This window comes from Strix uralensis, chromosome 2 (genome assembly GCF_047716275.1).
Source record: "Strix uralensis isolate ZFMK-TIS-50842 chromosome 2, bStrUra1, whole genome shotgun sequence".
Classification (NCBI taxonomy): domain Eukaryota; kingdom Metazoa; phylum Chordata; class Aves; order Strigiformes; family Strigidae; genus Strix; species Strix uralensis.
In genome coordinates this window covers 99,915,134-99,929,153 of record NC_133973.1, presented here as the reverse complement: position 1 = coordinate 99,929,153, position 14,020 = coordinate 99,915,134, and the positions used below count along the sequence as shown (strand labels likewise).

At 37.7% G+C, this 14,020-nt stretch overlaps 1 protein-coding gene across 1 annotated transcript in view; it reads right to left on the bottom strand.

The window, feature by feature from the left end:
* Nucleotides 1-14,020, bottom strand: part of DIAPH3 (diaphanous related formin 3) — a 256,112-nt gene that overhangs the window by 69,476 nt on the left and 172,616 nt on the right. The window contains exon 25 of the mRNA XM_074859549.1: nucleotides 9,864-9,999. Coding sequence (XP_074715650.1) covers nucleotides 9,864-9,999 — 136 coding nt within the window. The remainder of the gene's footprint in view (nucleotides 1-9,863; nucleotides 10,000-14,020) is intronic.

Genomic DNA, 14,020 nt, shown 5'->3' with positions numbered 1-14,020 from the left:
TTAACTTCCGTAAGATAACTCATACCATAAAAAACAAAAGGTAAACTGTGGTTTTAGAGATGATTCTGTATCACAGAGATACAAAAATACTTCAGTGATGTAAGGTACCTCATTCTGCATCTCAGCTGGATCACAATTTCCCATTTAAGTATGGAACTGATAGTGAAATCATCTTAATATTGAACTTTGTAATAAAAATGTATACATTTCTGATGTTCATCTTCTGTCTATAAATGCCATTCTTTCTGTGACAACAGAAGAAAGCCACTGTAAACAGACTTTATGCAGAGATTATCCAGGAACATTTATATTGATTCCAGATCTGGTAAAGAGTTTGCCAGAGCAAGCTTTTCTGAGAGAGAACCCCAAAAAGGTTTCCTGAGGTAAATTGGACTTATAGAAGAATAAACAGAATCCCAAGCCTCTGAAGTGATGTACCCTAGGACTTGATACTGGGGCCAATATTTGCAATATCTTCCTTTGTGCCTGGATGATGGGACAGAGAGCACCCTGAGTAAATTTGCATATGGCGCAAAATTCAGAGTAATGGTTGATACATGAGATGGTTGTGCTGCCATTTGGAAGGACCCTGACAAGTTGAAGAAATGAGCAGACAGGACTTCTGATGAAATTCAATAAAAAGACCTGCATGTGGTGAGCATAACCCCATAAACCAGCACAGGTGGGGGCCAACTGCCTGGAAAGCAGCTTTCAAAAAAAAAAATAATAACCGGGGATTCTGGTGGACAACATACTGACCATGAGTCAGTGTCGTGTACTGTGCTATGGCAAACACAACCAAAGAAGAGTATTGACAACAGGTCAAGAGAGCTCATCTTTCCCCTGTACTCAGCACTGGTGAGGCACATCTGCAGTGCTGGGTTCAGGTCCAGGCTCACTGGTACAAGGGAGACACAAACATACCCAAGTCAGTCAAGGGCCACAATGATGATCAAGGGACTGGAGCATCTCTCATATGAGAACATGCTGAGATTGCTGGGACTGTTCCACCTAGAGAAGAGAAGACTCAGGGGGATCTTCTCAATCAAATACCTGATGGGGGACTGGGTGAGGTGTAAAGATGACTGAGCCAGACTCATCTCAGAGGTACCCAGAAACAGGATAGGAGGCAATGAGCACAAATTCAATTACAGGAAATTGCATCCAAACATAAATATTTTTTTTTCCCTGTTGAGAGTGGTCAAACACTACAACAGGTTGTTTATCGACAACAGGAACTCTAAACATGGCTACAATAAAAAAAGAGGTTACCTTTCCACTAAGTTCACAGAAACAGTAACTAGCATTCTGAAAATGAAATGATTTATCCGTGTACACACCTACTCTCTCACCAACTCAGCAATACAGGATATTCTAGTAATGCATTACATATAGCATTACCTGATAATATTTTTTAAAAGCCAGTTTAAAGACAAAATTTTCTTATAGCCCTTTTTATATTCAGTAGGTATACTCTGCTTTTTTAGTGGAAAAATAAAACTACTAAATTAAGCAGAATGCTAAGCTTTAGTTGCTTATACTTACTCATAACTAAAACAGACCAACCTTATGTACTCTTACCTAAGATTAAGATTTGATAGGACAGCTAATAGTGAGAACTGTTAGCTACATATGAAGTCAGTCAATAAGTTTTACTGTTAATGAATGATTTTTCTTCTTTCTTTACACATCACAGCTCTAATTCCAATGACACTGACAAGATTGCAACCAATCTGTTTATCAGACTAGCCAAAAACTAGTGTTTTCACTAGGGTTGTTTCACAGAGGGGGGGAAATAAAATCTATTATTGAGACATATCAATTACAATTTAATTTAGAAAGCAGTTAGAACCACTCCGGTAGTATTCTTAACTGAACATAGTTTCTTATAAGAATATATGTAGCTGAACACAATATATGTGAACACCTTGCCTCTTCGTTACTGTGTGCCCCTGAAGGAGTTCACTGAGCACAGGGAAAGACATTACTATTTCCATTCAAATTTATAAACAAGCAATAAATCATAAAATATACACAATGATTACTCATACTGACAGTTGTGCTACAGAGATGAGGGGTTGAAGGAAATTTAAAAGTTATATAATTTCTCACTCATGCAGTGATAAAGTTCTGACTGGATTACATGTCTGAACTTAGTCAAAGGAAAGCTTCCGGACAGATTTGGGTGGACAAGACCCTTTTGTTTGGGTGGCTATAAATGCACAAGGATACCCAGGAGGATCAGATCAAAGGTCCACTTAGCCCTGAATCCCTCATGCACTAGTAGCCAATGGCAAACATCTATAAAAAGGACAGGATAAATATGTCATGACATTTCAAAAATGGTTTCTTGGTCTCCAGCAGTTTGTGATTCAAAGACTTTGTATTTGCATTTAACAGCTTTCAATGGATAGAAGCTGCCAGAAAAATCAAGTAACTTCTGTCAGCAAGCTTCAGAGCAAGAATATTTTGGTATGCAGTAACAAGACTGTACTTCTGTACAACCACTGAGGTATTGCTGAATGAAGATAAGCGTCACAGTGAACAGCATAGAAATAGAAGCAGCAGCAAACTCAGTTTGAAGAAAGAGTCAGAGACATGACCTTCTTTTCTGCTAGCTTTCCAACAATGACAGAGGAGGTTCTTGGCTCTTTTACAACCCTGGAGTAAGGAAAGTAAAAATAAAGCATACCCTCCAATGCTTTGGTAAAGATATTTATTCCTCCTCTCCTCTGCAACTTGAGAGAAGAAACTTTCGAAGATTCAGAAAAAACAGAAAGAATAAAAGCATTTACACATAGCAGGAGTGAGAGTTTAAAGAAGACTCTGATGTCTACCTCCTTATGGAGGAGATGTGAGGTAGGATTTGGAGTAAGAAATGCTTACACAAACCCGAACCTACTATCTGCATAAATGCTAGAGCTCTTAATCCCAAAGATGGCTTCAAAGATTGTAATTTTTTTTGATGGTAATGCCATTTTAAGCTTGCACCATTCTTTTCACATTTGTTTAGAAATTTTACTGCTACAAACATAAATGACAAGTCTTATGAGGGTATTTATCTACAGACATTACTTTAATGACCCTTAATCTTTTCAAAAGTTCTGTTTGTTTTGACTATTTCTCTCTCTCCCAAATACAGCTGCTATTTATTTTTTCAAGGCCTTTGTGTAAATCTCAGTTTCACAAATGCCTTTCAGCTACTATCTCCAAAGCTTCCACTTCTAAGTAAAATTTTCAGAAAGAAAAATAATTGTTTCTTCTAAACATCTTGTTCTTTTGGAGCTACTACTTAGTACAAACAAATAGCAGCTGCTGCATTCTGAGCCCATGGGTTGCCAAGTGCATGAACTACACCTCCATGCTTCAGACGATTTAGCACCTTTGAGATCTTGTTAGAACATGACTTGTGACTATTAGTTGTTGGGTTTTAATTAATATACATCCAGATCAGTTCTACTTTTTTTGTACTAAAAACATCCAATTTCCTGAACATCCTACAGTGTGAGACCTGGTAAGGTTTTGCTGAATCTTATCTTTTGCTGTGGCTCCTCCAGCGGATGTATCACACATTGTTTCTCAGGCCAGATTTTTTTTTTAACTGAACATATAATTTATAATGTGACAAATATTCTTGAGGGAACATGTGATCTCAGTAATTTACCCCGATTTATACTTTACTGTCAAATCAATATAATTGCAGCTGAAAAACAACTTTGATATTTAGTGACATATCAGGTGATATTTCCTTTCCGGTGGAGTTGTAGTCAATGTCTGTCACAACTTGTTTCTCATATATAGGACTTTTCTTTTTTTTAACGGGCATAAAGCAAAATTAGATCTACTCTCCAAGGTTGTTGTGGCTTACTGTCAACTGCCCACTAAGGATTAACATGAGTAAGTACTGAGTAGGCAACTCTATAAGGTCCCACAGTTCTTTCTGCTCATTGTTATTTAATGTTAGAGAAAGAAGTTACACTTCTCACAGTTACAGAACAGATTTATTCCCCACTGGCCTCATAATAAAAGTGATCCTTAAGAATAAATCTAAGTAACAAAAAGTGACCTCAGGAATCCTCTTGGTGAAAAGGGTCCAATTTGAGGATAAGTGGAGGCATTCATGGGACAGCTGGAAAGGGAGTAACCGAGATGAATGGAGCACTTGAAATTCCAAAAGGGAAAACTCCCTAGAGAAGAAAGCCCTTACACAAAACAGTTGTTGGATATTAACATTATACCCTCAGAATTTCTCCACTTATAGCATTAGCAGATCATTTGTCCCCTTCACAGTAAATTTAGTTGCACAAAACATATACCTAAATGCCCCAAAATCTAGCAATAAACTACTATTGTCCAAAACTTGTGTTTTTTTTTTTTTTCAGGAAAGTAGCTCAGCTAACATTTTAAAACAACAAATTACAAACATATGTTAGAAACTAGTGATGTCATCTCAGTTGTGATGGAACATGAGCAGATTTTAATAATCTGCAACATTTGCAGTCCTTCACCCCCCTCAGAGGAAAGGAATACTATTAAGAATTGATTCTCCTCTCCCAGTGAGAAGAAATTAATAAAATGGAGGCCTTATAAACTTGGGCTAGGGAAAGAAAATAGGGTCTTTGAGTGTACCTACTAATATAGGAAGGTTTGGGGAATTTTAATTTATTTCAAAGGCAAGCATTTTATCTGTTGGAATCTGAATTTTAATTATCTAATTGCATTTAGTATTTTGTTTAAATTGTCAGTGCTGGGATCCATGGTGTCCTTTTGTTTTGCAGAACCCTACACAACTGATGAAAATATTCACATTGCACAACTTAGCAGACAGTAATAAAGTAATAAATGTTTGAAGAACCAAAACCTAAAACACTCTTAGAAAGTTTGGGACACATGGATGCTTTTTTCCAAAACCAGGTAAACAATATAAAACCTGCAAAAGTAAATGCTGCAAAATTGACTGTAAATAAGGTCATAACTGTCTAAATGAACTGAAACATGGATTTAAAACCAGTTAGTTGTAATAAAAGTGAAACTGAGTAACACAATTGAAAATGAACTAATATTCTGGATTGGAAATCAGATGTTTAGGACATCATTTTGGCATCACTTCACTGCTTTTGTGTAAGAAAGGGCAGCCTTTGTAAATAACCACTGATTAAAGTGGCTTGTTACTTAAATAGTATTCAAAGTAAGACACAATGAAGATGCCACAATGATGGAGTTCTCAATTATATTACAATAAATTTAGCTGGTGTTATCACAGTTATAGAATTCTTTACACTGTGATAAGATCAAAATAATTGATTAGTGTGCTTTCTACTGAGAATCTGAACAGCATGAGAAAGTATGTATCTGAATGTTAATAGTATGCAGACAAGTGGCATTTACATAAAGATCCCCTTCCACTGGCTATTTACCTTTGGAACGATAGTATGTGATAGTTTGAACTGGCTTCACAGAAGCAAGTAAAGCAATCTTATTGACAAAGCATCTCATGATGAATATCATTTTGTAGCCCAGAGAGTATTTAGAGGACAGATTTTATTATCATAAATTTCAGAATACCAAATATCATTCACTGCTTAGACATTCAAAGTTTTTACTGAATTCCACATACTTTTCAAGTTAAGATGGAGCTGAAAGGAAAATATGGAACTGATATTTTTATTACGTAAACTTAAGACTCTCAGCCTATTATCAGCTGTGATTGTTACAACATGTAGGTGTCGCTATCTAAGATGTAAAGTAGAGATTTAGGATTTTAGCAAATTACAATTCAGAGGGATCTAAATCTGACATTGGCTTCAGGTCCAAATCTCAAAAAAAATACTTGCAAGAAAGTAAGTCAAACTATTCCATATAATAACAAAAATCTATGGTCTTATTAACAGAGGTCCAAATTTATATTGTAATGCCTACCTAAAATTCTGTTTTTCTGAAAGATACTATACTGTATATTCATAATCACTACATATTTCACTATCTACAAAATATTGATATATTTATATATGAAATATTAAAAAATTCAAACTGAAAACTCTATGAAGATTTATCACACAGTATAAATATTTATCTAATTTTAGAAAATAACCATATCAACACTGAACTTGGTGTAACAGTATTTCAAAGGCAGCCTGATGCAGAGGTATGGAAGACAGTGTAAGCTGTGATATAGATGGCTAAGTTGTCACCTGTATATCAAAGGAATAATATCGGCTAAGAAAGACTACCACAGTTTATGGGAAGGCTGGTATATTTTAGGACCACTTTGGATCTCATGCTTCTAGTAAATCTCAGTTGCTAGAGATGAAATTATTGTTTTCATCCAGAAGGAATTCTCCCTCTCCCTCCAAAATAGTTTAAGCTAAAAATCAGGAGTTACCTAAAATCTAGAATAATTTTCCTTTTGGGCTAATACAGTCTACGTAGTGTTGGTCAAACCTGGTATAATAGAGTCCTAATATGCTATACGCAATTTATTGACTCAACTCAAGTATTTGGTAGATGTTAATAGTAATTTGTATTTTGATACATATTTCTCTAAGGTCTTAAGTTTTTGTGAATGCAAAAAAAGTCAGCAATACCCCCCAAATAGCTTTTTATGTGAAGAAATTAATCACTCTTTCCTCCACCTTATGCAGCCAAAGGTGGCACCATAGGCAACAAAACCCTACTTTTCAATTAACTTCCAAAAGCAGATGAAAGTTGAAGAAATCCAAAGAAAAGGACTCCAAGAACAAAGGAGAATCTAGGACAGGTTAAATGTCTATGTTGTAAATAAGACCAGTGGTTTACAAAAGCAGCTTAGGATGATGATATAAATCCTGTTTAAGCATTGGATAGCATCTTGGGACTTGAAAGGTACAGGCACAGTCTGAAAGCAGAAGCTCCAGATCCATAAACATCACTAATGGCCAATTAATGGTCACTGAAATAAAGCACAACCTTAAAGACTAGGAAAAGACTGCTTTCACATTAAGAAAAGCAGCAGTCGCTAAGCAAGGGAAAAACGTCTAGCTGAAGGCACAGCTGTGGCTTGGGGAATTAACATCCCCTGAAGGATTTTGCATCCTGTAATCTAGACGTAGACATGAACTGTCTAGAAACTAAAACATTTTATAAAAGGGTAAGATCCCAAATTGGTCATGGGGAAGGGAAGAGAGTATCGTAGAGGAGAAAAAAAAAATATAGCCCCTTCAGTTCTAGCTTCTGTTGCAGAAGACCTCTCAGGTTTCAACATGTCTTCTTGTCAACTAAGACCATCGCTGGTGGCCATTATTGCCAACTCTACAGTATCAACTCTGTGGGACTCTATATTCACATCAAGTTTAGGACACAGATGTTAAGGACTGACTGCTTTGAATATGTAGTGGTAATGATTGATAGATAAGAACTAATTTGTAATGATAATGACAAATAATGCATAAGAGTAAGTTATTAGCACGACCACTGCTATTAATGTTTGTCAGTCCAGTAAAGTGGGGTTGGTTTTTTCGATGTCGCTGTTTTTTTAAAAAGTTTAAGAGAAACCATTAAGAAAGTCTCAAGTAGCACAGTGATACACAGGCATCCCTAACCTTCAGGTCATTTTCAGTTAAAAAGCAATGTTACTGAAAAATGAAGAGTGGAAATATAGAGTACACTATGATCTGTTCACTGAGAAAGAAATAATCTTGAAGAACCAGTTAGTACGTACTCTAATCTTTTCTCTTCAAGTATGCACCTGTTTGAATCCCAGGAAATAATTTCTGGGATGGTGACATCAATAAGTTTTCAGCTACTTCGTTCAAGCAATAATTGAAATAATGTTTCTACAGATCCAACATCTGATCTAGTCACCATATAAAGAAATGATATGCAGCAAAAATCAGTTACTCCACAGCCATACTCCAGGTAAGAGTGTTTTGGTATTTTGACAGGGGAGAACCTGGTTAGAAATTTGTCAGCAGGTCAGACGTAAACATTTTGTGACTGATTTACAGATTTGTAACGAGAAGACAGCCTTTCAATGAACTAGTTACAGCTAGGGAAAAAAAAAAAAAAGAGGTAAAAAAAGGAAAAAAAAAACCATTGAATGTCTATGCTACTCTTCCATTAGCATCAGAGCAACATTATGCCTCTTCAATTAGTAAATACAGTTTTGATAAGACTGCCAAAATAAAATAAATCATAAAAACCCAATTTTCATATTGTTGTTGCTGTCCTTCCTGACAAACAAATCTACCACAGGTGCTTTCCACTGCCAGAATCTGGGGTTTTTAATAGACTTTTAAAATGATGATGCAAACAAGCACAAGAAACCTTATAAGAAGCTCTGCAGAACAGAAAACAACTCATCAGTGGCTTATTTAGTGAATATCAGGCTCAAGACATTTATAGCTTCAGGTGATCCTAACATCATCTTTCCCATCTGCTGTTGTTTAGATCAGTCATTCCAGACTGAACCTTAAGTGGCCACTAACAAGAGCAAGAAATGTCTTTCTGTACACTTATATGATTTAATAACAAAACCAACCTACTAAGCAACAAAGCAGCTATTTACTTAATGACCTAGCTGATCTATAGAGGACAAGTACATAGTTCCCCACTACATTAGCTGAAGCAGTAGGTTTAACTACCAGAGGCCTACATACATGTGTGGGTATATGACTCAGAAGTCTGTAATGTTGGCACCTGTATTCTGGAAAGCCTGAACATGACATTATGAAGAACAGGACTTGAGAGGAGTTTATCAATTTTTCATCCAAAGCACCATCAGTCATACATACAACGTGTGTGGGAGAAGAGTATCTAACCTCTTTTGAAACACTTCCAACTATGCATGAATACAGATACCAGTTTTACCCTTTCCTAGTCTTCTGCAGCCTCCTCTGTCTTCTGTGAGCTTTAAACAGATTGTTGCTGGTAGTTTTCTGATTGGGTCTTGAATTTACATCTAAAGAATTGGAAATTCTGTGTTCAGAGGGCAGCCGTCTGGTTTCCCATCTTAAGAGAAAGCTTTAGTTTCACACCTCAAGGCATGGATGTATGTTCTTATGAAAATAAACCAAAGACTTGTGTTCTGAAGAATCTCAAAAACTAAACACACCTACTCTGGCTATTAGTGAAACATGGAAGACACAGATAATAATTTATGCCAAAGGTGCCAACTGGGGTTTGAGTGGGGAACTGTTTAACAAAATTTGCTTAGAAGAAAAAAATAGAGTAGCTCACAATAATTTGCACAGTAGCTCATGTATTATTTTGAAGGTTTCCAGAAGCTCAGCCTAAGATAAAATATAGCAGTATAGAGGATCATCAGAAATCTTTTTTAATAACAGAGAACTCACAGTGTCTGCCATCTCTTTTGGTACAAAAGCCAACACAGCATAAATTAGTAACTTTAAAAATGCATGTCTGAGGTTCCTTTTAAGGTGTTTCAATCAGGACCTATTGAAATAACAATTGACATACTCAAAGAAAAATCCAGAATACTTCAGGAAGGGCTTATTCTCGAAAAAGAACAAAAATGAATATGTAACCTTAGTTAAAGAAAGAACATGGCTTTGTGATTTGGAAAATGTTTGTTCTCAGTTATGCTCTCAGGAGCATAACTGAACTTATACTTGGTCACACAAGGTTCCATATATTCTAATGGAAAAATACAAAGAAGCATTATGAGTTCTAAAATAGCTTGAGAAAAACAGGTAATTAGAGAAGCTAATTAACAAAAAAAAATATTAAGAACTGCTTTGCTGTAAACTTTAATTGGTGAGAATCATTCATTTATTTTGTCTTTTCTCATAGCACATTCAGATAATGAAAAAACAGCAGCTGTATTTCCAGTAAAACGCTAGGTAAAATGCATTTGCTACATTACTTACCTGTTTTCATTTCTAACAAACGCTTTTTCTTTTGTTGCCTCTCTTGTTTTTCTTTCTCTGCTTTCTCCTTAGCTATTTTAGCACGCCTCTGTTTTTCTTCTGCTTCTCTTCTTCTCATATTCTCCTTTACTGCTTGCTACAAAAGAAAAGTAATAGTGCTCCATCAAAAATGAAGTCTTAGCAAAAAACAAAACCAAACCTTAAGAAACAAAGAAAAAAGCTTTAAAATCACATCTCCTAACTAACCTTAAATTATCAAGCCAAATAAATATTTTACATTCCATCTTTAGTACATTTTATTCAGAAGAGTAAGCAAATTCAGAATAAATACATTAAAAGCATATCAATTGCCCCTAAATAGGGATTATAAATTCAGCAAGAAATACCTCTTAAGAATACACATGTTAATGTAGAAGGAACTTAAAATATCTAAACCAACTGGTTTTACAAAACTGTATGCATGTTACTACTTGTATTTCTAGAATACTTTCAACATTTATGCTTTCTCATGCTGCCAGTATAGCAAACAAAGCTGCTTGGGTGACTTAGTTGTGCATTTTTCTTCTTCTTATCCACATATGCATTAATTCACTGGGTTTATAAATTCTTGCCTTCTGGTTAATACCCGTGTAACACTGTTTACTTTGAATTATAAATAAGTACTGCAAAGCTTCCAGTGAAGCCAAACCAGAACTATGAGTTTCAGAGTTTGTAAATCATTATTTTGCACATTCAGACATTAAGCAAAAAAAATGTGTCACATTCAGTATTTTTTTAACAAAGCTATTTTTGGATTACCTTTTCATTATTTGTGCCTTGCATTAAATGTAGAGTGCCATGCACCTATTCTTCATTGTAGAAAGTTTCTCTTTTCAGAATGCAATTACACAAAAAATCTCATCTTTCACAATAGATCAAAGTGTCCCCTCCTACAAAATGGCTAACATCTTCACAAGGCCTGAGGCAGAGACTGCACATTTGCAGGGATAATTAATGTCTCATGTCGGTTTTAGAGGGAAAAATGTCCATCCTGCACTCAGAAAAAAATGTAAGAATGGACTAAAGAGTTCTATAAAGCACAGGATGAATGTGGATTTGTGTTGGGTTTGTGTGTGGCGGGGTTTTGGTAGCAGGGGTGGGGACTACAGAGGTGGCTCCTGTGAGAAGCTTCTGGAAGCTCCCTGGGCTCCAAGTCAGATCAGCCTCTGGCCAAGACCAAGTCAATTAGTGCCAGTGGCTGCACCTCTGTGATAGTGTTTTTAAAGAACAAAACCTGAGAGGAGGAAGAGGAGTTATGAGGGAGATACCTATGCAAACTCTGAAGTCAATGGAAGAAAGGAGGATGGGGGGCGAGGTGCACTGAAGCAGACTCCCTTGCAGCCCGTGGTGAGAGGGCAGGCTGTGCCCCTGCAGCACATGGAGGTCCATGCTGGAGCAGATGCCCACCTGCAGCCTGCGGAGGACCCCACGCCGGAGCAGGTGGCTGCGCCCAAAGAAGGCTGGAACTCTGAGGGAAGCCCTTGCTGGAGCAGTCTGTTGCTGGAAGGACTGCAGCCCATGACAGGGACCCACGCTGGAGCAGTTTGTGAAGAACTGCAGTCCATGGGAAGGACTCATGTCAGAGAAGTTCATGGAGGACTGTGCCCCATGGGAGGGACCCCGCGCTGGAGCAGGGGAAGAGTGTGAGGAGTCCTCCCCTGAGGGGGAAGGAACAGCAGAGAAAACGTGATGCACTGACCGCAACCCCCATCCCCTGCCCCCCTGCCCTGCTGTGGAAGACAAATCGAAAGCAAAGCTGAGCCTGGGAAGAAGGGAGGGGTGGGGGAAAGGTGTTTTAAAGATGTGGTTGTATTTCTCACTGTCCTCCTCTGTTTGACTGGTAAATTAGTGGTGGTGGTGTTCAAATTAAATTCATGTTCTTTTTGTTCCTCGATCAAGTCTGTCTTTTGCCTGTGACCAGAACTGGTAAGTCATCCCTCCCTGCCCTTGTCTCAGTCCCTGAGCCTTTTGTTGTATTTTCTCCTCCCAATCCCTGAGGGGGAAGGAGTGAACTGAGCGGCTGCGTGGTGCTCAGTTGCCCTCTGGGCTTAAACCATTACAGGATTACAGCAATATTTGCACAGGCCTTGTTTGTAGAATCACTGCAATAGATAGTGATCAAAGGAAGGAAAAAAAAAAAAAATCACATAAATCTTGTGAGGAAATACCTGTCTTTGATAACTGGAGAAGAATAAGCTTTCAGTCATGAAAATTTACAATGAAATGGACTTTTAAACAAAGCAAAGCTGTACTTCCACGCTGTCTTCTCCACAGACACCTCTGTCAATTTTCTTGATACTGGGGGAGGAGGGGAGAAGCCTACTACAAAATGATACAATTCTGGATTGAATTAATTTTAACAAATTATTTGCTGATTTTCAGACTGGGCATTCTGTAAAATAAACCGCTGGGCAAAACTCAAATGGGACTCAAACACAGGTACAATTTTGGCAGAAATTACACACTTTCCTAACAGAGTGACCAAGGAAATTTCTACTTTGCATCTACTTTATCCCCCAAAATAATATCAGTAGGACTCAGACTCCTCCCTTCTCATCACACTGATCAACTGGGCTCAGTTTAGTAGCTCACACCTTCATATTCAGTGCAAACTGGATGGTTCGGAGTATCACTGGTCTGCCATAAGTTCTGTGCCATAACTTAAAATTTCAAGCTGATGATGTCTTGGATATCATTTAAGACACCTGTCCAGTATACTAGGTACTTCTGTTGTTAGGTCTCCTTTGAGACACCAGGTAGACAACTCTCCAAATGCCATTAACTGTACTGAGTATGCATCTCCCTTGACTAGAACACAAGATTAGACACTCAAGCTCACATACAGATGTCAATGTTTAGAGGTCTGTGCCCTAGACCCAAATCCTATCCTATATGTTCTGTGTGTTTTCAACACAAAACATAGGTGTCTAAAGTTCTGCAAAATGTTTATACAATTTTGCAAAATGTTTTAACAATTTTCAAGGGCAACGAAGCTGGTGAAGGGTCTGGAGCACATGTCCTACGAGGAGCGGCTGAGGGAACTGGGGTTGTTTAGTCTGGAGAAGAGGAGGCTGAGGGGAGACCTCATCACCCTCTACAGCTACCTGAAAGGAGGTTGCAGAGAGCTGGGGATGAGCCTCTTTAACCAAATAATAAGTGATAGGACAAGAGGGAATGGCCTCAAGTTGCACCAGGGAAGGTTTAGACTGGATATTAGGAAGTATTTCTGTACAGAACGGGTTGTTAGGCATTGGAATGGGCTGTCCAGGGTGGTGGTGGAGTCCCCATCCCTGGAGGTGTTCAAGAGGGGGGTTGACATAGCACTTAGGGATATGGTGCAGTTGGAAACTGTCAGTGCTAGGTTAACGGTTGGACTAGATGATCTTCAAGGTCCTTTCCAACCTAGATGATTCTGTGATTCTGTGATACCAAGAATTGTCACAAACGTTTGTTTCTCACACTGTTTGCATTTCAAAGATTAAATGTCTTAACAGTTCCTTGCTCAAAAGGCCTAAAAAGTTAGACATGGTCTGACCGTCTCTGCTATATACGAGCAGCATTGCATTGCATTCAGCATACAGCATGGTATGCAAAGTTAACTTTCAGAAAAATTACCAAAGTATATGCCTTTTGCATACCATGCCAAAGCCTAGAGTTTCCAAGATGGAGGCATTCTGGGGTTCTCTCTTGTGCTTTCCAGGATCGTTTCTGATTTTTATTCAAGCATTTGCACAATATAAAAGAAAAATACTGTAAAGTCTAGGAAACAAACTTTTACTTGGTTGTTCTTCTTCTGATTGTTTAAGTTATGTTTCTACTGCAGAGCAACATAGTGTCACTAGGAGAAAGGCATTTCTATACTCCTATGATTAGTGTACTATTATGGACATAAGACTAGTTCACTCATGGCCTCTTCCCTCCCTCTCCTACAACTGCAAGAAAATTCTAACCATTAGACATACACAAGAAGAGGAAATACTACAATTGCTTAATCTTATTTCAGAAAGCTATCCTTCCAAGGAAAGAAATGAGCCTGTTAGCAGTACCTCTGATGCTGTGAAAGCACAGAATGAGGTTAACAGAGGTGTCTGATATCTAAGATGTTCCACTGACTGTAC